General features: G+C 38.8%; 1 protein-coding gene across 1 annotated transcript in view; it reads left to right on the top strand.

Moving 5' to 3' along the window:
• The window catches only part of LOC126262532 (eukaryotic translation initiation factor 3 subunit J), a 64,625-nt gene that overhangs the window by 35,024 nt on the left and 6,494 nt on the right, over positions 1–23,107 (top strand). The window contains exons 4-6 of the mRNA XM_049959204.1: positions 1,119–1,266; positions 5,368–5,532; positions 13,428–13,561. Coding sequence (XP_049815161.1) covers positions 1,119–1,266; positions 5,368–5,532; positions 13,428–13,561 — 447 coding nt within the window. The remainder of the gene's footprint in view (positions 1–1,118; positions 1,267–5,367; positions 5,533–13,427; positions 13,562–23,107) is intronic.

Here is a 23,107-nt window from a genome sequence, read left to right as displayed (position 1 = left end):
ACGTCATTGTTCATTGACAATTACATTCCCCCCCCCCCCCCCCCCCCCCCCCCCCCCCCCCCCGAGTTTGATCTACAGATTTTTAGCTGTCAAAAGTTCATCCTACTTCACAGTGATATGATGTGGATTTAACATTTATACAGAACAGATTTCTGAGTTAAGCTTTATCTGAGGTTATTTTCTTTGTTAACCTAATGTCAAATGCTGTATACAGTTGGCCCTGAAATAACTGTTGTCCAGTCTTCCACCAATGTTCCATACGACTACATAAAGTTAGACCCCATCACAATATGACACAACATTGAGAATGGGATTTCCTCAGTCTGAATGTGATAGGATAGTGTATTTGCATTGATAAATGCCAATAAAGCTTACATAGGTAATACTGTGGCTACAGAGCAAGCTACAAAATCATCTGTTTCCCACCATGTAAGTATGACATGAAAGCTATGGTATCAGTGTGTTAAATATCCTGGAGCACAATAGAACAGGTTTCTTGTCTGCAGGCAGCTGTTATTGATTCATTGAGCCCGTTGGTCATAAGCCTGGGAGAGGCCCCTACAGTAAGGTACAGAAATTTGAAAAGGAGTACTGGAAGAGTTATCTCATTAAAACATTGTTGTTGAAATTATTATAAGTGCTTCTGCTTCTGGCCCAGAGAATCATCTCAGATGATGGTAGTTGGAGGTTGAGGGTGATGAAATTTTCAGTTTTCTTGCACTAATGTTGTGCCATAAGATCACACATCGTAGTTTTAATTTTATATATTGACAAGTTATGTCTCCATTGTACCAGTATGTTTATTTTTAATGATCATCTAAAAATTATAAATATGTTTTCATTTACGTGTATGGTTCTGCTGCAGGTGTGTTTCTGATTGATAGGTGCTTTAAATGAATAAAAAAAGCACTATTATCACTTCATAGGCTGTCAATTTTGCTTCGTGAAACTTTACTTACCCCGCAGTTGTCTTTGTGAGCGGCCCTAAATACCTCTTCTCCCCACACTCCTCTCTTAAATGGCTGAAGAAAACATAAACATAAAATAGTTTATTCTCTGACGTGAGACAAAATAGTTCAAATACAAGTATACAGTCTTACTTTCAACTGTATTTTCAGCGACAACATCGTGAAGAAGCCTTGAGAAAAGCACAGGCCAAGGAGGCACTGAATAAACCAATGACACCTGAAGAACTTCAAGCAGAAAAAAAGAGACAACAGAAACTACAAGAAGAAGCTGACTTGCTAGTGGCAATGGAGACATTCGGTAAGCAATCCTACAGCATTACACTTCAATCCCACTTCCATACCATTCTCTCAATGTAGTGTTACTACAGCATATTGAAAACTACTATGACTATGCATTTAATGAACTCTTAATATTTTAATCTAAGAAAATGAAGATGTGTAGTTGGTGTACTGCTTTGTTTTAGGAATATGTTTATGTTTAAGTGTTGAAGCTGTAGAGCTTGCTATAATGTGGAATAGGGTGCAAATGTTCACAGGTAGCAGTCTGTCATTGGTGAACAGAAAAATTTTTCTGCAGCCAAGATCACTTCGTGTTTATATTTTTATTTCGCAATGACCAGTTTTGACAATAACTTGCTGTCGTCATTGGACCCTCAATGTACCAATAGTAAAGAATTGCAAAGAGAATTTATCACAGTGTACAAGCCCATTGTTAATGATGAGAAGTATGTGAGCATTTGTTTACATACCTGCAGAAAATTGTTATTAACATTCATACATGGCACCCATACATAACACTTTCTATTTGAACACATAAAAATGAATATTTAAAATATCTGGTGTGTGAACTGGATGCCTAGGAGTGGGGGTGAAGGAACTAGAAAGTGCAATCATATCTCAACCACATTAGAGGAGAATCTGGATTTATGGTCTGTGAGATCACACTTTGTCACCCACACTATGGTGTGTGAATTATGGTATATGAAAATAGCACACGATTTGTGTTATGCCTATTCACACTAGAGCCAGCAGTATTTGCCTTAGGGGTGTACAGAATAAGTTTTTCGGTTAGAAAATCAAATTTTGGGAAAATGCATTTTTTAAATATTTAGTCTCCCCTTCAGAATTATGTAGCGCACAGAAAAGTTATCTTTTCTTTTGGCTACAGACAGTTGACTATCGATTTTGTCTGATTTGTATTGTTTGCTTTGTGAATAAATCTGTTGCGTGTTGTGAAAGTCAACATATGGTGAAGTCATTAAATTGTCATCCCTTCAGCATACCAAGATGTAGACTGAAGGTATTTAAAAAGTGTGTAAATTGGCCAAGAAGTAAAGGGTACTCAGAAATCGTCTGATTCATCGTCTTCAGCAGTATTCGACATCCGAGTATTGCTTAATCTCTACACTGATGGTGATACATTGAGTGATGCTGCTGCCATTACAACTGAAAGTGCTTCAAAACTAGCTGGAATTGAAGAACCATACAAGAAACTAAATGCTGGAACTACAAAATACAAGATAATAGATGTTTAGAGAGCAGTGTGTGCTGCAAACAATGTGGAAAATGTAGTGTTTCACTGAAAACATACATGTAGGACTAGCTTGCGAATTAGAGTTAATGTGCAATTATTGCAAACATACGCTAGACTGGTTTATTGATTACGGTCTACAGGTAATGGCTGGGCTGCAGGTGCCATGTTATGTGGCGTGCTGAACCTCCATGCTCTACCCTCAATATTTGATAAACACATCATTACAAGAGATTTTGCTATTGAAGATGTAGCACAGGAAAATATGAAATATGCTGTTGAGGAAGCTATTCTTGAAAAAATAATAAAGGGGCTTGCTTGTCTGTAGCTTTTGAAGTGAGCTATCAGAAGAGAGGCTACACACACAGGTGTGTGCACTGGCAAGATAGTTGATGTGGCAGTACTTTCCCCACAGCTCGTGGTCTCGCAGTCGCGTTCTCGCTTTCTGAGCACAGGGTCCCAGGTTTGATTCCCAGCAGGGTCAGGGATTTTCCCCTGCCTCAAGATGACTGTGATTGTGTTGTCCTCATCATTTCATCATAATTCATATAGGTGTCTAGATTGGACTTGAGCAAGGGTTGGGAATTTCTACGGGTGCTGATAACCACGCAGTTGAGCGGCCCACAAACCAAACATCATCAGTACTTTCCAAGCATTGCAGATGCAAGGATAGAAGGGAAAGTAAACATGAAAATCATTACATGACAAATTATTATGGTCCAATTGGTAGTATGGAATTTGCTGGAGTAAGAAGTATTTATCAACACTCAGAAAAATGGCACAACATTCAACACACAAATTTTCTTGGAGTTAGTGACTCAAAAGCATTCAGAGAAATTGAGGAACTGAGTCCCTATGGGAACAGTGTCAGCATTTGCAAACTAGCGTGTGTTGGTCCTGTTCAGAAAAGGATGAGCTCAAGACTTTGGAGGCTCAAGGGCAAGAAATTTGGTGATGGGAAAACAGTCTGTCAGCCGCTGCTATAAACTATATTCAGAAGTGCTATGGTCTAGCAATTAGGCAGAATACAGCAGATGAAGAATGAAAAGTGCTGGCTGGGTTGTGGGTTGCCGCTGCCCCCCCCCCCCCCCCCAGCCACACACACACACACACACACACACACACACACACACACACACACACACACAGAGAGAGAGAGAGAGAGAGAGAGAGAGAGAGAGAGAGAGAGAGAGATTCAAGGAGTGAGAATCCCCAATGTGAACTGTGTCTTCATGAAGAAGGTAGTTGGTGCAAGTACTGTAGATGCAAGGTGATTTTACAATCACCCTCATTGTATTCCTCCTGCCATAGTTTGCGTAATAGAACCAATATTTTGAGACCTCACAGATATTACTGGACTAAAAAAATGTCCTCATGACTCGACTCAAAATAAAATAAAAATGAGTGTGTGAACAATGTGTTACGGAAAAGACTACCTATAACTATGTTTTTGGGTATAAACACTCTTCATTTTGGCATTTATGATGCTGTTTCCTCTGTACAAAAGTACAAAATGTTGCAGAAGGTGGAGCTCTGCATAGGATTACGAACTGCAGATGCTATGGTTTGTTTAGACATAGAACGGCTCAGGTCTTCAGGTAATGCAGTAAAAATCTATTCAAAGATGGCTAGACAGCATAGGAGAGTCGTCAAGTGGAAGCTGTTGGACAATTCTGATGACACTAACTATGAAGCAGGTATGCATTGAAGTAAAAACTTTAAAGCTCAGTTCCCATAACTTCAATTTTTCTTCTGCATATAATGTCCATTTTCTCTGTCTACTTATTGTAGAAAAATGAAATTCTCAGGTGTTGTTCCCTAAGGCCTTCTGATATATCTGAATTAAGAGATCTGTGAAATTATTTTGTATTAAGGGTTTTGTGTTTTATAATACTTGTTAAAATGTATAACTTTTTTAACATTTAGAAAAAATGAAATGTGTGTGTCTTTTTTCCAAAATGATTAATTCATAAAAGTAGCACATACGTTCGTGTTCTGTAAAAGATCGAGAATATAGGCTCAATGACTCACGAGAAAATGTTTCTAACTTTTGGCCAATTTAACATTTTAAGCTTAGGACATCCCATACATATCTATGTAGATATCAAGTACTCTGTCCATCGTTTGTGTATTTGGGATCTCATGGTGTACTGATTGTCCAGTATAGTTTTTGTAAGAATGTCAGTAATTCTGTAAGAATTAATTACCCTGACTATAAGACTGTCAAGTATTGACATGGCACATACACACCACCTGTTGACCATTTATGGAACAGGTTGCTCTACCATAGGCTGCTTGCCCACTCTGTTTCTCTTGTGATGTGCTATGGCGATGACTGCACTTTCTATTTTGTTGACCTCTGCTCCTGGGCACGTAGTTGGCACAATGGAATTTTTTATATTTTCTCTTTTGTGTTGGACAAGCCAATGTGGTGTCTTTTCCTATATATGGAAAGTGTTCTCATTGTAACCTTTGTGTGAATGCATATTTAATAAGAATTCTCTGAAGATATGTAGACAAGTGCTTATGTGCTTCTTATCACTGATAATTTGTTTGTACAAAGTGGTAAATTCTTTTTGTAATGGCTTGACTATCAGTATGTTGAGGATCTGACGATGACAGCAATATACTGCCGAAATTGCTCATTGTGAAACAAAATAAAAAATACCGACCTATCTTGGTTGCAGGAGATTTTTGTATTCACAGTGTGAAAGGTGTTAGTAGGTTTACACATAAGATACATTTTCTCTGTGAAAACATGACTAGCTGGCTATATACGTAACTGTATTTTTCATGTTATAAGTTTGTGGGCTTTATGCCTTTGCAGTATTGTTAATAGTAGTATTCTGATACTGTATTTACTTTCAGGTGTTAAAGAAACTGTATCAACTGGAATAGATGGAATGAATCCAGACAGCAAAGAGGAATTTGACCAATTCAGAGAAGCTCTCTGTAAAAAGATTAATCATTATTCAAAGTCTCCTCATTTTCCTGAATTTGCTGAGGAACTAATTAGGAATATATGTGTGAATTGTAAGTGAAAGACTAAATGATCTAACAAACCTTTTCCAGTTTGAAAATGAATTTTATGTTTTTGATAAATTTTGTTTGTGCAGTATAAGTTACTGAACATGTTACCATGTGGCAGCAGGAGAGATCACAAATACAGGTAAAGAAATGTGCAACCTTTCGTAACCTGTGGTTCTATCTTCTGGCAGAAGTGTTGAACGGGAAAGAAGAGGTATGAAGGAAAAGGACTTGCAAGGATTAGGAAATGGGGAGAGTTTGGAAAAGTCACCCAGAATACCAAGTCAGGGGAGACTTACCAGACAGAATGAGAAACGTGTATCTCCTCCTCATCCTGTGTGGTAAGTCTTTTCAGACTCTACTGATTTCCCTTCATCTCTCTTCCACACCTTCCACCATTCTGACAGAAGAGGGAGCCACCGACTTCGAAAGCTTGGACATTACTTTGACCTTTATATGTGTTTTCTCCCTTGATTATATCCATCCAGTTATATTTTCAAAAATTGATTTTTTTTTATATGAACATGTTATCCGTTTATATCATTTATATGTAAGGAAGGCAGGATAACCACAAGATTGTAGAGCACGTTGAATGTGCAGTAGTAGCCTGTTTTTGCCATGATTTCTTTTGGTAACTCGGATTGTTGATGGTAGTAATATGTATTTTCATATTGTGTTCACAAGGTGTATCATGGGATGATCTTCAAGCAGAAAGTGTACAATTCAGTTCTACTAACAGAATTATGGAATGAGAGAATACCCCTCCCCCCCCCCCCCCCCCCCAATAACAAAAATGGCATGGTTTTAATATGTGTTATGAATCAAACAACTGCATAATTTATAAAAAGATTTTTGGCATGCTTATTCTCAAATTGTTATCCATTGACATGAGATGCAACAGCTGTCCTGGGCCCACATGCAGTTTTCTCAAAGGGAGAATCATTGTCATTCTGTTTCACAGAAGACACAGCCTCGTTGTTTCTGCTTCTTGCACTAGGGTGCAGGTTCCAGGATTGCTGACACTCTGTGGTTACACCTGGGAGACATGAACAGCTGACAATGGTTTAGCATCACTTCCAGCAAAAAAATGAAAGTTCACCTGAATAGCAGGTGAAAAATTTTATTCAGGAATAGTTGTTTCGAAAAGAGAAAATAAAAAAACTACAGTACAGCGATAGATTGCAGACATGTAATGTCTCATGTTTTGCACCCATGTGGTAACATCGTGACATATTCTTTCACAAAAACAGTCCTCCATCTACATGTATTATGTGGCCTATCTGAGCAATGTTGAGATGCTTCGGTATCCCCAAAATAGCTGCTAACTTAGCACTATTTTTCGGCATACCAAGAACCATTTGGAATCAATGCAAATGACTTTGCAATGAAAACAAATTAGTATTAGTATTTATTCAACCATGAATAATTTTACCCTGATGTAGGGTTGTTAGGTTAATAAAAGAAAAAATATATCTCCTTGGTTAATTTAGTTACTTGGACATTAGTGTGTGTTCTGTGGCGTATATAACAAAAATCAACAGGGGTCTAAATACAATACATCATCTGCATTCCAGAGAGCATTCACGGAAAGTCTACAAAGTGACAGGTGGTACTGTCACAGGACTTGCAACAGTTTGTCTATTTCCTTCTTTCTCATCCCCTCCCCTCCCCTCCCATCCCCCCTTTCACCTCTGATAGTCACATTGCAGAAAGGCCGTAACTTGTACTTTTTGGAAAGCAGGAGTTTGTAATACTGAGGGTATATGCCACAGGACAACCGGAAAATCTGGGGAAAACCCAGGATTTTTTTCATCCGGGAGAAAGCCAGGAATTTTTCGTTTCCTTACTTTTGAGTTAAATTTTTATAATGTTGACTGGTACTCTGATACTCCGACAAAGAATTTTACTTTAGCTTGCTACTGTAGAATAATATTGCAGCAATAAAACACAAACGAGAGAGAAACACCAATGTAAAACTTACGAAAAAAACACAGTGTACACATGTGTTCACTGACAGCAAAATATGTCAAAGGCTTTACGACGAAGATTATGCAATACTTCATAACACCTGCTTTCGGTGAGTGTGATGTCACAAAAGTTAACGTTTCTAGCGGGTCGCGGGAAAATATTCCAAATGGTGGTTCGAGAAGCATTATTTTCAAAGTAAATTTCGTTTTCCACTAGGTGAATTATGTTACATGTGAAAATGTGCGATGAATTTCTTAAGTTTCAGAGCGATTGACTCTCATTCAAAACTTAAGACTTTGAGGACCAGTGGCTTAGAAGAATTTTGGGCCCAGAAAACAAGAAATTTATGTCATCATTTGAAATTTTACTTGCTTATTTGTGTTTGATATATCTTACAGGGTAACACTTGCAAAAAAAGAAAGAAAGAAAAACTATTGTATGTGAAAGGTTAGCTGTTCTTTTAGCTATACTACATGTATATTAATTTTCCTATTTGTTTATCCGCTCTGCTTATCAGTGATGTAGCTATTGGCTGACTACATCAGGTGTCTTATGTTCTGAACATGTGCTTTCATTTGCTGGCAAGATAACGTGACTTGAGCTGTGATTGGCTGACAAAAGCATGTAGCAATCTGTATTTCAGTGCTTCAGAAACTAATGTGCTGTGGGGGTCTGTATTAATACTTCAGTAACACGAAAATTTCCAGTGTACATGTTGCTGCACATCAAAGATCTTCCCAAAACTCATTACTTTTTTTGCTGGGTTTCATTTCTTAAAAGTGCTAGGAAGTGGTGTATAAAACCTTTACCACTTACGGAATTGATAAGTTTTGCAGTTCCAAGGAATATTTTCTCCCAGAAAAAGTGTATTTTCACCCAGGTAAAAGTGTATTTTTCCCAGGAAAATTCTGAGAATTCTTTTTCCTTGTCTGCGTATACACATTGTAATAGAAGAGAGTTAAAGGTTGGAGTAAGAGAGGCCGATAACACTTAGGATCTAAGAAAGGTCCCAAGAAAAGTCATCCAGGTCCTCAATTGATGGAGACTTGACAGACAGGATGAGACTATATATGTTGTTGTTGTTGTTGTTGTTGTTGTGGTGGTCTTCAGTCCTGAGACTGGTTTGATGCAGCTCTCCATGCTACTCTATCCTGTGCAAGCTTCTTCATCTCCCAGTATCTACTGCAACCTACATCCTTCTGAATCTGCTTAGTGTATTCATCTCTTGGTCTCCCTCTACGATTTTTACCCTCCACGCTGCCCTCCAATACTAAATTGGTGATCCCTTGATGCCTCAGAACATGTCCTACCAACGGATCCCTTCTTCTAGTCAAGTTGTGCTACAAACTTCTCTTCTCCCCAATCCTATTCAATACTTCCTCATTAGATGTGATCTACCCATCTATTCTTCAGCATTCTTCCGTAGCACCACATTTCAAAAGCTTCTATTCTCTTCTTGTCCAAACTATTTATCGTCCATGTTTCACTTCCATACATGGCTACACTCCATACAAATACTTTCAGAATGACACTTAAATCTATACTCGATGTTAACAAATGTCTCTTCTTCAGAAACGCTTTCCTTGCCATTGCTAGTCTACATTTTATATCCCCTCTACTTCAACAATCATCAGTTATTTTGCTCCCCAAATAGCAAAATTCAGCATCACCCGACTTAATTCGACTACATTCCATTACCCTCATTTTGCTTTTGTTGTTGTTCATCTTATACCCTCCTTTCAAGACACTATCCATTCCATTCAACTGCTCTTCCAAGTCCTTTGCTATCTCTGAGAGAATTACAATGTCATCGGCGAACCTCAAAGTTTTTATTTCTTCTTCATGGATTTTAATACCTACTCCGAATTTTTCTTTTGTTTCCTTCACTGCTTGCTCAATATACAGATTGAATAACATCGGGGAGAGACTACAACCCTGTCTCACTCCCTTCCCTGTTTCCCTTTCATGTCCCTCGACTCTTATAACTGCCATCTGGTTTCTGTACAAATTGTAAATAGCCTTTCACTCCCTGTATTTTACCCCTGCCACCTTCAGAATTTGAAAGAGCGTATTCCAGTCAACATTGTCAAAAGCTTTCTCTAAGTCTACAAATGCTAGAAACATAGGTTTGCCGTTCCTTAATCTAGCTTCTAAGATAAGTCGTAGGGTCAGTATTGCCTCACGTGTTCCAACATTTCTACGGAATCCAAACTGATCTTCCCCGAGGTCGGCTTCTACTAGTTTTTCCATTCGTCTGCAAAGAATCCGTGTTAGTATTTTGCAGCCGTGACTTATTAAATTGATAGTTCGGTAATTTTCACATTTGTCAACACCTGATTTCTTTGGGATTGGAATTATATTCTTCTTGAAGTCTGAGGGTATTTCACCTGTCTCATACATCTTGCTCACCAGATGGTAGAGTTTTGTCAGGACTGGCTCTCCCAAGGCTGTCAGTAGTTCTAATGGAATGTTGTCTACTCCCGGGGCCTTGTTTCGACTCAGGTCTTTCAGTGCTGTGTCAAACTCTTCACGCAGTATTATATCTCCCATCTCATCTTCTTCTACACCCTCTTACATTTCCATAATATTGTCCTCAAGTAACACCCTCTTACATTTCCATAATATTGTCCTCAAGTACATCGCCATTGTATAGACCCTCTATATACTCCTTCCACCTTTCTGCTTTCCCTTCTTTGCTTAGAACTGGGTTCCGTCTGAGCTTTTGATATTCATACAAGTGGTTCTCCTTTCTCTGAAGGTCTCTTTAATTTTCCTGTAGGCTGTATCTGTCTTTCCCCTAGTGGGATAAGCCTCTACATCCTTACGTTTGTTCTCTAGCCATTCCTGATTAGCCATTTTGCACTTCCTGTCAATATCATTTTTGAGATGTTTGTATTCCTTTTTGCCTTCTTCATTTACTGCATTTTTATATTTTCTCCTTTCATCAATTAAATACAGTATTTCTTCTGTCACCCAAGGATTTCTACTAGCCCTCGTCTGTTTACCTACTTGATCCTCTGCTGCCTTCACTACTTCATCCCTCAAAGCTACCCATTCTTCTTCTACTGTATTTCTTTCTCCCATTCCTGTCAATTGTTCCCTTACGCTCTCCCGGAAACTCTGTACAACCTCTGGTTTAGTCGGTTTATCCAGGTCCCATCTCCTTAAATTCCCATCTTTTTGCAGTTTCTTCAGTTTTAATGTACAGGTCATAACCAATAGATTGTGGTCAGAATCCACATCTGCCCCTGGAAATGTCTTACAATTTAAAACCTGGTTCCTAAATCTCTGTCTTACCAATATATAATCTATCTGAAACCTATCAGTATCTCCAGGCTTCTTCCAGGTATACAACCTTCTTTCATGATTCTTGAACCAAGTGTTAATATATATAAGTGTTATATGTATGGATTTGTTGGGATCAATGTATATCTGAAGAACTTGAGAACTTAGAAAATGAGATAGAGGGTCTTTGAAAGAGAGAAATGAGTGAGAAGTTACTCTTCACTTATCTGTGACTACTACTATTCACGGCTGCCTTGAAGATACTTGGCATGGGGGCTAGCTCAGACGATACAAACTGAATGTTTTCAATGGGCGCTGACAGCTATCCCGCAATGACAACCTATTTTCTTGGAGTGTACAGGTAGTAGTCCCCTTCCGTTCACTTCAAAGTTCTCAGGTTTTCAAATTTCCTCTAATACCCTCTCATCCTGTTCACTAAATCTTCCTTCATCTGTGGCCAGGTTGTTATTTTCTTGTATTTTGTATGTATCTTAACCCTTACCAGTCTCTCTCTTCCTGTTACTCTCCTCTATTAGGAGAAGGAGCCACTGGTCTCGAAAGCATGAAATTTCCTGTTTCCACCTGTTGCCACTTTAGTTTTAACTAAGCATATTACACAAGGTGTGATCAAAAAGTAATGGGAATTTTTTAATTTCGTGGACTTTGTACATTTGATTGTAAATTTATTTATTTATTTTTTTCTAAATCATGGTGGTGCACTTGTATGCTTGCAATTTCAGCTCTTTTGATTATTTAGTTTGTTTGCAGTTGGAAAAGGTTATACATGTTTATGAGTGTTCAGTGAATTTCTACTTTAGGAAAAGATGGAGCCAAGAATTTGCATTAAATTTTGCTTGCAAAGTGGAATACACTGCAACACTGTATTCGAAATGTTGACCGTGGCTTTTGGCTACTATGAGTAAGACAAGAGTTTGCGAGTGGTATTAAGGAGAGGGTCCAGAGCACATTGGAGATGACAGCCACCCTGGGTGCTCTAGCACATCAGCTACTGACGACAATGTTGGCGAAATATAGAAAATGGTTCTGCAAAATTGCTGAATCGTCATCAGAGGGGTTGCTGGTGATGTGGACATATCCTTACACTCATGCCAAGCAATCTTTTAGGATGTTTTGGGCATGAAACATGTAGTGACCAAGACTGTTTTGAAATTGCTGAATTTCAGCCAAAAACAGCATCGCTTGGACATCACTCAGAAATTGCTAAATGAAGTCAACAACCACCCAGAACTTCTTTAGAAGGTTATAACAGGTGACGAAACATAGGTATATGGGTATGACGTCGAAACCAAGGCCCAGTTGTCTCAATGATAACTGGCTGAGGAGCAAAGACTGAAAAAAAATTTGACAAGTTAGATCACATGTGAAGGTGCTTCTCACTGTTTTTTAGATTACAGAGGATATTGCATCATGAGTTCCTGCCTTCTGGTTGTACGGTCAGTTATGTGCCATTTGTGTGAAGCAACCCAAAGAAAATGATCAGAATTATGGCGAAACCACTAATGGAAATTGCATCACAATAATGCTCTCACTTCAATGTTTATTCATGATTTTTTGGCAAAAAACAAAACCAGTATGTTGCCTCATCCTTCATATTTGCCAGACATGACCCCTGTAACTCCTTTTTATTTCCAATGCCGAAGAAAACTGTGAAAGGATGTCATTTTGCCACCATTGATGAAATAAAAACAGAATCACTGAAGGAGCTGAACACATGATGGAAAGTGAGTTGCAGAAGTGCTTACAGGATTGGTAAAAGTGCTGGCACAAGTATTTTGTTTGCGTGGGGGGATTACTTTGAAGGGAACAAAATTGTCATTAGTGAATAAATAGATTCTTTAAGAAATGTGAAAATTCCTATTACTCCTTGGTGACATGGTGACACCTCAAAACCTATTACCTCACAAATGCTTCAATGGTTACACAGGCATAGTGTTGATAGTGATATTTCCACGAGACAGTTGCTAGTCATCTCTAAGTGCTAAACGTTTTTTGACTCATTGATCATGTTTTTAAGTGAATTCCTGTACTTAAAAATTTACTTGTTGCTATGGCTTATGGTGTTTTTTCCCCCTAGATGATATTTTGATAGATATAATTGTGTTAACTAATTTTATTTATCTGTCTCATGACTAAATAACTTCTAGAAAATTTGTAATGGAACTTTCTCAGCATTATAGCACATATTATGAGTAATTCAAAATAACGGATCTGAACAAACTGTAAATGAGCCAAAATACATACTGCAGTTAGAAATATGAATCCCATACCTATTAATACTTTGCATTTTTAAATTGTGGGTGATTTTTGAAGTTGCAAAATTCATTGCCTATTTCGCTCGGAGCATAACTTAACAATAGAGAGAACAGTTGCATGAGAAACCAGAAATAAATTTTACATCTGATAGTTGTTCCAAGTAAACTTGATAATTGTTAGTTGAAGAAATATTGATAGTATTTCAGCTAAAACAGGTTCTGGGCTGGTGTCAATTATTGTTAAAATTTTGTTGGGCATAAATTGTACTGTAAATCATAATGCAAAGTATGTAATTGCATCTTGGCATGAGCTTAGCTTTATTGCTTAATCTTTTGTTTGGATATCACATGAATTTAATATTTTGTTTTTAACAGTGTCCAGCACAGATCTTAAGAAACTGAAAAACACTATAGAAAACATGTTCTTGGAAAAATCAAAGATAGAAAAAGGTGACAAAGCCAAAAAGAAGGGCAAAGGAAAGGCAAAACTCAGAGTTGAGGGTGACAATGTAAGTTTTGCATATGTTTGTACATTCTTTACAGCTTTTTGCTCCAATATGTGGTTTTGTGTTGTGAACATTTTGATAATGTAGCATTAAAAATGCAGAAGCTCTTGCTCTGTATAATATTTTCATTTTGTGAAAATGTATCAGCTGAAGTTAAATATAAATCCCTGTATCATTAAATCATCACATTCATAATTCTTTCATTTTATAATTGCATACATCCAGTAAATGAGTAATGCAGTTTTTGTCACTGGATAATTTTAATATTTTCAGAGATGTGCAATTTCAGGTTGTTGGATTGATATAAGTAAAATTAGTGAAATTTTAGCTGAGGTCAGATGAAAAAAAGGTAATGAAATATTGAAAAAAAGTATGTTTTCTATAGAGCATTAGGTACTTCAAGTTAGGAAATGGGCAATGGAAGTCCATTCTGCTTCTTTCATTACATCCTATGTTGCACCATGGATAGCCGCTTCATGGATTGCATTATCTACTTTTCCTTTCAGAATCTCTTCATTCTTTCTATTCTCCTCTTCCAACTTGCTTCTGAGAGCTTCTGTATTCTTTCTTCTTTCCTGCTCCACTGGTGGCACACTGTTCTTTTCCTGTATCCTTCTCTATCGTTGATCTATGACACCTTGGTTGATGTGTACTTGCTTCTCCAGTTTTCCTTCCATTCCACCTTGATCCTCAATTCTGATCAGTTCTTCCTTAAACAGGGTGTATACGACCCGGGAGATCCGGGAAAAATGCGGGGGTTCTTTCATCCAGGAGAAAACCTGGGAATTTTGTTGAATTCCAGGAATTTACCATTGTTTTAGTTTTCAGTTAAATTTTTGTAATTTCGGCTGGTAAGAACTGTTACTCTAACAAAGAATATTGCTGTATCCCGTTACCACAGCATAATACTGCAGTAATAAAACATGAACGAGAGAAATTACGAAAATAAAACTTCAGTTGCAAAGGAAATATGCCACATACAACAACAAAACACAGTGCTCATACAAGTGTCTGCCACCAACAAAATATGTCAAAGGCTGTAGGAAGACTGTGCAATGCTTCATAATTGCCTCCGATGAGCGTGACGTCACAACTGTTTACATCACATTTGTTTGAGCAGTTGTGAGCGGGCTCATTAGCATTTGTCGCGTATGAGTAGTACCTTCACCCGCTTCTGGCTACTGAAGTGTGGCTGGGCCATGTCCTATGTGAACGACAGAAGCGAGCGACAGCAAGCAACTTCAGGATACACAACACTCCAGCGACAAGCAGCAGCATCGGGCGAAAATCTTGGGTGTCCTGTGTGCTACGAGATGGCTGCTTACAAGGGAACCTCCCCATCGCATTTAGTTATAAGTTGCCACAGTGGATAGGCCTTGAAAAACTGAACACAGATTATTCGAGAAAACTGGAAGAAGTTGTGTGGAACTATGAAAAAAATAAGCAAAGTATACAAACTGAGTAGTCCATGCGCAAGATAGGCAACATCAAGGAGAGTGTGAGCTCAGGACCGCCGTGGTCCTGTGGTTGGCGTGAGCAGCTGCGGAACGAGAGGTCCTTGGTTCAAGTCTTCCCTCGAGTGAAATGTTTCAATTTTTTATTTTCAGACAATTTTTATCTGTCCGTCCGTCCGATGCGAGGTAACTGCGCCGTAGTATGGGGATGCTACACCTAAAGAAACATCGAAACATCCACAAGAAAACCTCAATCGGTCAAGGCAGAAGAATCTTTTTACCCATTCGCCAAGTGTACAAGTTAGGTGGGTCGACAACACATTCCTGTCATGTGACGCCCATGCCGTCACCAGTGTCGTATAGAATATATCAGACGTGTTTTCCTGTGGAGGAATCGGTGGACCTATGACCTTGCGATCAAATGTTTTCGGTTCCCATTGGAGAGGCATGTCCTTTCGTCTACTATACGCACGGTTTTGCGGTGCGGTCGCAAAACACACACACTAAACTTATTACAGTGAACAGAGACGTCAATGAACGAACGGACAGATCATTACTTTGCGAAAATAAAGAAAGTAAACTTTTCACTTGAGGGAAGACTTGAACCAAGGACCTTTCGATCCGCAGCTGCTCAAGCTAACCACGGGACCACGGCGCTCCTGAGCACATACTATCCTTGATGTTGCCTATCTTACACATGGACTACTCAGTTTGTATATTTTGCTTATTTTTTTTTTTTTTTTTCATAGCTCCACACAACTTCTTCCTATTTTCTCGATTGATCTGTGTTCAGTTTTTCAAGGCCTATGCGCTGTGACAACTTATAACTAATTCTGAGGGGGGTGCGATGGGGAGGTTCCCTTGTTAGAGCCAACCAGCTGTTTCTATAAAACGGCCTCCGTATACTGTAGAATACTGCAGCTGGAGAGTAGGGCTACAGAATTAGGTTTACTTAAGAAAATAAAGAGAAAAGGAAAGATGTGCATGAAATTTACAAAGGGAGGAACCTCCATGGAGAATTTCATAAATATCATCAACTACGAAGATCACCAGACAAATTCTTAGAATACATGTGAATGAGCAGAGGAGCATTCGACTATCTCATCAATAAATTAAATATGAATGTTGTTTTATATGATCAAGAACTTTTAACAGCCAATAAATGCGGAGGAATGACTACTACATGACTAACTACGCTAAATGCAAAGATAAGTACACAGATTGATACCAGCAAATGAAAGCTAGCTGTGGTGTAGGGGTAGCGTTTACAGTTCGTGATTTCATGGTAGGAAAAGGTCTGGGATTTGATTCCGAGACATCCTTGTATTATTACTGACTCAGTTACAATTCTGTATACTAAGTTTTATGCATACTGTTTACATTGCATCAATAAGTATATTTTTAAGGGCTTGCCAAAAACCTTGATCTTCTCACCTATTCCAGTATATCACACACATTTAATTCCTGATAAATTACAGTGACCCATGAAATTTTACAGATATTTGATGTTGCAAACGTAATTCAACAGCAGTCAGTGTTAAGGCCAAGTGTTTCAATTACTCTAAATAGTCTGTAAAAGTAAAACTTAAAAATTTTTTGAAAAGAAAGCTAAACGTTTTGTGTAATGATTTGTCTAAAAGTATAAATAAAAAATATTAGGGAAATGTTTGGTGCACCTCATTTTCTGTTCATGATTTCGAGCATCATTCAGAGGCACGTAGAATGTTTCTCTGATGTACTTATTTCTTTTACAGAAATCACGTCATAAATTTTTGACTGATTTCTTTCATTTCTTAATTTCAAGTTGTATTCAGAAAGCATGATCTTACTGACTCCTTGTTTGCCTTCCTCATGTACTTTATTCGAAGAAAGCCTTTTTGACATTTAAATACCATACCAATGTGTCTTTTTAAGTACAAAATAGCTAGGTCTTGAACAGATGAAATTTTTGACACTTCATTTACATAGCTTGGCAGCAGATTTTCATGAAATATTTCATTTTTTCCTCAGCTTATTAATTATATTTTCGTTAATTACCCTGATTATTTTCAAGCAGTTAAATATTTTTCATGCCAAACTAGACCTCATGCTGGTCACTTTCATACCCCGTTTACCTGTTTCTCTCCCTTTGTTTGGCTATGTGAAAATTTGGACAAAACCTTATGGTGTGATTTATAGAGTCTTGCTTTAGTTTTGCTCACACGTTTACAAAAATGTATTGAGTATTAAATCATATGATAAAATAGTTCTTTCTGCGTGCTGTCATTTCCAAAATTCATTGTTTCGATATCTTGAACCTTTTATGAGATACGATGATTTTTACGACCACTTGATTCCTGAAGTGCAGGAAAGGTTCGGACGCACCGCAAGCGACCCGTCTGCGGATATAACAACCAATATCTCAAGAATGAAAAGTGATATCATTCCAGTCTCAATTTAAATACAATTTAGATATTCTGGTTACATTTAATGCCCAATAATGTATGGCCTTAAGTGAACAATATGGAAAGTCTACACAATGTGATTTTACCTCTGCAAATTCTTAAAATTTTCGTCCAGCCACGTACTCAATTTCGTGCAGCACAGCAACTATGATGAATAACGAAAATAAATTCAGACATTCATTGTTTAAAGATATCAAGCTATAGGTTGCGGAAGAGTAAAATTTTTTCACCGAATAGTTTTCATAAAATCGGATGTTAAGTATTTCATAGCTGCCATCGCGTCCACTCCACTGCTTTGCCGAGAAGACACGTGGCTGTCGTGCTTGCTGCAGCGACAAGATTCAAACATGTTTGAATTCAAACGTCGCCAGTTGCAGTGGGAGACAGGCAGCGACACAGATGTCGCTCACATAGGACACTTGCGTAATTACACGTGCGGTTGTGTTTTGTCGCCTGAAGCTGTTGCTCACGTAGGACACGGCCTAAAGCTGTATAAGCAGTAGCAGCAAGAAGCCAGATGCTACCCATTATAATTTTACTGCTGCGCCCAAGCTGACAGATTAACGCATGCGCACCAAGCCCAGATGTAGAGGCCTTGGGGGGGGGGGGGGGGGGGCAAATTCATATTCTTGAGGGGAAAAGCCTTGTTTCACAAAGCGTCTAGCATCCAACGCATATTGGTCTATGGATTATTCATATGATTTTGAAACACATCACTGTTGATTTCTTAGCATTTTTTAACGTATTCCAAGTTGATTTCTGAATGAATCATAAGTTGATTTTGGAATGCATGCATAGTGTATGTGATGTCTCTGCCAGAGGAATCTCGATTGCATCTAGAAATAAAATTTCTTGCAGACAAAAGGGGACAGAGCTATATGAGCTGAGCGGAATAAAGCCAGACGGGTGAATGCGAATCGCTGTTTGTTATGTGATTGATGGGGTTTGCGAATGGTCAGCTTTGTTATAATTACTAGCAATGTGGAGTGCACATGGGGGTTTTTAGGTTAGAGAATTCCCTCACTAGGCCCGACAAGACGCCTCCTGAGACGCGGCAAGGTAGGAGTAGGCAAAATGCAACAGGGAATAGCAGTATTAATGTGCTAATAGTAAACTGCAGGAGCGTCTATAGAAAGGTCCCAGAACTGCTCTCATTAATAAACGGTCACAATGCCCATATAGTACTAGGGACAGAAAGTTGGCTGAAACCAGACGTAAGCAGTAATGAAGTCCTAAACTCAGATTGGAATGTATACCATAGAGACAGGCTGGGCAGTGAAGGGGGAGGCGTGTTTATAGCGATAAGAAATGCAATAGTATCGAAGGAAATTGACGGAGATCCGAAATGTGAAATGATTTGGGTGAAGGTCACGGTTAAAGCAGGCTCAGACATGGTAATTGGATGTCTCTATAGGCCCCCTGGCTCAGCAGCTGTTGTGGCTGAGCACCTGAAGGATAATTTGGAAAATATTTCGAGTAGATTTCCCCACCATGTTATAGTTCTGGGTGGAGATTTTAATTTGCCAGATATAGACTGGGAGACTCAAACGTTCATAAATGGTGGCAGGGACAAAGAATCCAGTGAAATATTTTTAAGTGCTTTATCTGAAAACTACCTTGAGCAGTTGAACAGAGAACCGACTCGTGGCGATAACATATTAGACCTTCTGGTGACAAACAGACCCGAACTATTTGAAACAGTTAACGCAGAACAGGGAATCAGCGATCATAAAGTGGTTACGGCATCGATGATTTCAGCCGTAAATAGCAATATTAAAAAAGGTAGGAAGATTTTTCTGTTTAGCAGAAGTGACAAAAGGCCGATTACAGAGTACCTGACAGCTCAACATAAAAGTTTTGTCTCAAGTACAGATAGTGTTGAGGATCAGTGGACAGTTCAAAACCATCGTACAGTATGCGTTAGATGAGTATGTGCCAAGCAAGATCGTAAGAGATGGAAAAGAGCCACCGTGGTACAGCAACCGAGTTAGAAAACTGCTGCGGAAGCAAAGGGAACTTCACAGCAAACATAATCATAGCCGAAGCCTTGCAGACAAACAAAAATTACGCGAAGCGAAATGTAGTGTGAGGAGGGCTATGCGAGAGGCATTCAATGAATTCGAAAGTAAAGTTCTATGTACTGACTTGTCAGAAAATCCTAAGACATTTTGGTCGTACGTCAAAGCGGTAGGTGGATCAAAACAAAATGTCCAGACACTCTGTGACCAAAATGGTACTGAAACAGAGGATGACAGACTAAAGGCCGAAATACTAAATGTCTTTTTCCAAAGCTGTTTCACAGAGGAACACTGCACTGTAGTTCCTTCTCTAGATTGTCGTACATATGACAAAATGGTAGATATCGAAATAGACGACAGAGGGATAGAGGAACAATTAAAATTCCTCAAAAGAGGAAAGGCCGCTAGACCTGATGGGATACCAGTTCGATTTTACACAGAATATGTGAAGGAACTTGCCCCCTTCTTGCAGTGGTGTATCATAGGTCTCTAGAAGAGCGTAGCGTTCCAAAGGATTGGAAAAGGGCACAGGTCATCCCCGTTTTCAAGGAGGGACGTCGAACAGATGTGCAGAACTATAGACCTATATCTCTAACGTCGATCAGTTGTAGAATTTTGGAACACATATTATGTTCAAGTATAATGACTTTTCTGGAGACTAGAAATCTACTCTGTAGGAATCAGCATGGGTTTTGAAAGAGACGGTCGTGTGAAACCCAGCTCGCGCTATTCGTCCACGAGACTCAGAGGGACATAGACACGGGTTCACAGGTAGATGCCGTGTTTCTTGACTTCTGCAAGGCATTCGATACAGTTCCCCACAGTCGTTTAATGAGCAAAGTAAGAGCATATGGACTTTCAGACCAATTGTGTGATTGGATTGAAGAGTTCCTAGATAACAGAACGCAGCATATCATTCTCAATGGAGAGAAGTCTTCCGAAGTAAGAGTGATTTCAGGTGTGCCACAGGGGAGTGTCGTAGGACCGTTGCTATTCACAATATACATAAATGACCTTGTGGATGACATCGGAAGTTCACTGAGGCTTTTTGCAGATGATGCTGTGGTGTATCGAGAGGTTGTAACAATGGAAAATTGTACTGAAATGCAGGAGGATCTGCAGCGAATTGACGCATGGCGCAGGGAATGGCAATTGAATCTCAATGTAGGCAAGTGTAATGTGCTGCGAATACGTAGAAAGATAGATGCCTTATCATTTAGCTACAAAATAGCAGGTCAGCAACTGGAAGCAGTTAATTCCATAAATTATCTGGGAGTACGCATTAGGAGTGATTTAAAATGGAATGATCATATAAAGTTGATCTTCGGTAAAGCAGATGCCAGACTGAGATTTATTGGAAGAATCCTAAGGAAATGCAATCCGAAAACAAAGGAAGTAGGTTACAGTACGCTTGTTCACCCACTGCTTGAATACTGCTCAGCAATGTGGGATCCGTACCAGATAGAGTTGATAGAAGAGATAGAGAAGATCCAACAGAGAGCAGCGCTCTTCGTTACAGGATCATTTAGTAATTCCGAAAGCGTTACAGAGATGATAGATAAACTCCAGAGGAAGACTCCTCAGGAGAGATGCTCAGTAGCTCGGTACGAGCATTTGTTGAAGTTTCGAGAACATACCTTCACCGAAGAGTCAAGCAGTATATTGCTACCTCCTACGTATATCTCGCGAAGAGACCATGAGGATAAAATCAAAGAGATTAGAGCCCACACAGAAGCATACCGATAATCCTTCTTTCCACGAACAATTAGAGACTGGAATAGAAGGGAGAACTGATAGAGGTTCTCAGGGTACCTTCCGCCACACACCGTCAGGTGGCTTGCAGAGTATGGATGTAGATGTAGATGTAGAAAATCCATAGATTTAGACCACCAGAGTGCAAATAAATGACAAACAGGAATAACGGTTAAGAAAGATTAAATATTATCTACTCGGTGTATCCAAAAAAAAAAAATGAAATTTTGTCAGAAAAGTCCCCAGCTAGCAGCTGTTAAGTTCAATTCTGAGATTAGTGCAGAAAACACGTTGTACGGACACATAATAAAGCCTAACCAGAGAATAAACTGGTGATTGTGGCAGGGTTAGTGAAGCTAACCAGAGAATTAGTCTTAACACTGGCAGGAATAGTTACAGAATTAGTGATGACAAGATTGTTCATTGGAACGAGGAAGGAGAAGAAATGGGGACATCACACAAATTATGGAAGAATATGACGATTACAAATTTACACAAAAATTTCATACTACTACTTTTCTGTCTCATGCTAGAGAAGCTGGAGCGTATAAACGAAATGTGAAACTATTTCCTAACATAAAGCTTTTTGCTATTAGTAGGCCTAATTGGCATGTGGTATTGATACTTTTAGAATTACATTCTGTCGAGCTATAAAAATGACCATTTGTGCCAAAACAGTCTTGTTTATTTGGTGTGTGTTAGAACTGCTGCAACATTAGACAGGACTATTTCATATCATCTAGCAGACAGTCACAAAATAGACATAATCAGATCGAGGAATCACACCAGTCTTGCATACTATTTGTATTTATTTATTTATTTTAGAGGGGCAGGGCGACTGGGAGCAGGAGAGACACCACAGGACATTTTAATTCCCATTGTTGTGAATACAGTTTTATAATGTCCATTACAAAATATACACATTTGAATTCCACAGAGGGAAATACAGTGACATGCAATAGAAGAATGCTGTGTGAGGAGGCATGGTACTGCACTTTGGCATGCTGAAGACCAAATATCGTGTCTTACATTTCCTCAAACATGTGTGTTTTATGCATCAGACTGTTCAGAAAGATATGTGCTACAATATGAACATTTTTTGAAAAGTTGATTTTTTTTAAATTTTTGGCATTCTATCTCAAATGCTTGGGGCAGGGGTTCGGAAATATCGCAGATGTGAGGCAGATGCGCAGAGCAGTCTGAGTTGTATTGCGGAGGTGGGTAGTCTCCGCGTGACCCCTGTTTACGTTTAGTGATTTTGCCGTTTCCTCTTCATTTACTGCTCTCACGTCAAATGAAAACAAAACAGATTTCTGTGACCAGGAGCTATCAAGTGTATTGCAATACATTCACATAATTATGAAGGGCTAGAATGTTGTTAGTTTCATGTCATATTTTATTTCCACATTTCTGAAAGTCGAGCATTAATCGTCTTGCAGAACAATGTAGTTATTATTGTCTGTTTGCTAAAGAGATTTGGCTTTTATTAATCTTTTCTGCTGAGGCAGTTGATTTATTTGAAACGAAGTGTTTAATTCCATGCTACTGACTAGTTTCAACTGTTTGCTGCATTTCATGTGCACGTTTTCATGTTCTAGCACATACGGCGTTATGCCATAATAAAAAACCAAACCTGAGATAATACAGTACTGGTAGTCCAAGAAAGCTTACACTGAAAAGTTTAATGTCAGGTCGAGGCCTACTTCATTGGGAATCTGGACATGCGAATGTGCACTATAAGCTGAATCACGCATTGTAATATGGTTCACGAAATTACGATGCTCTTGGAGTATCCTCTGATGTCTTGTTTCTTTTATGACACAATGTCTTACACGTACGAACATATGGTCTTCCTACGTCATCGTAGCTGCGCAAGAACGG

This window comes from Schistocerca nitens, chromosome 6 (assembly GCF_023898315.1).
Source record: "Schistocerca nitens isolate TAMUIC-IGC-003100 chromosome 6, iqSchNite1.1, whole genome shotgun sequence".
Classification (NCBI taxonomy): domain Eukaryota; kingdom Metazoa; phylum Arthropoda; class Insecta; order Orthoptera; family Acrididae; genus Schistocerca; species Schistocerca nitens.
This window is presented reverse-complemented; position numbering and strand designations above follow the sequence as displayed.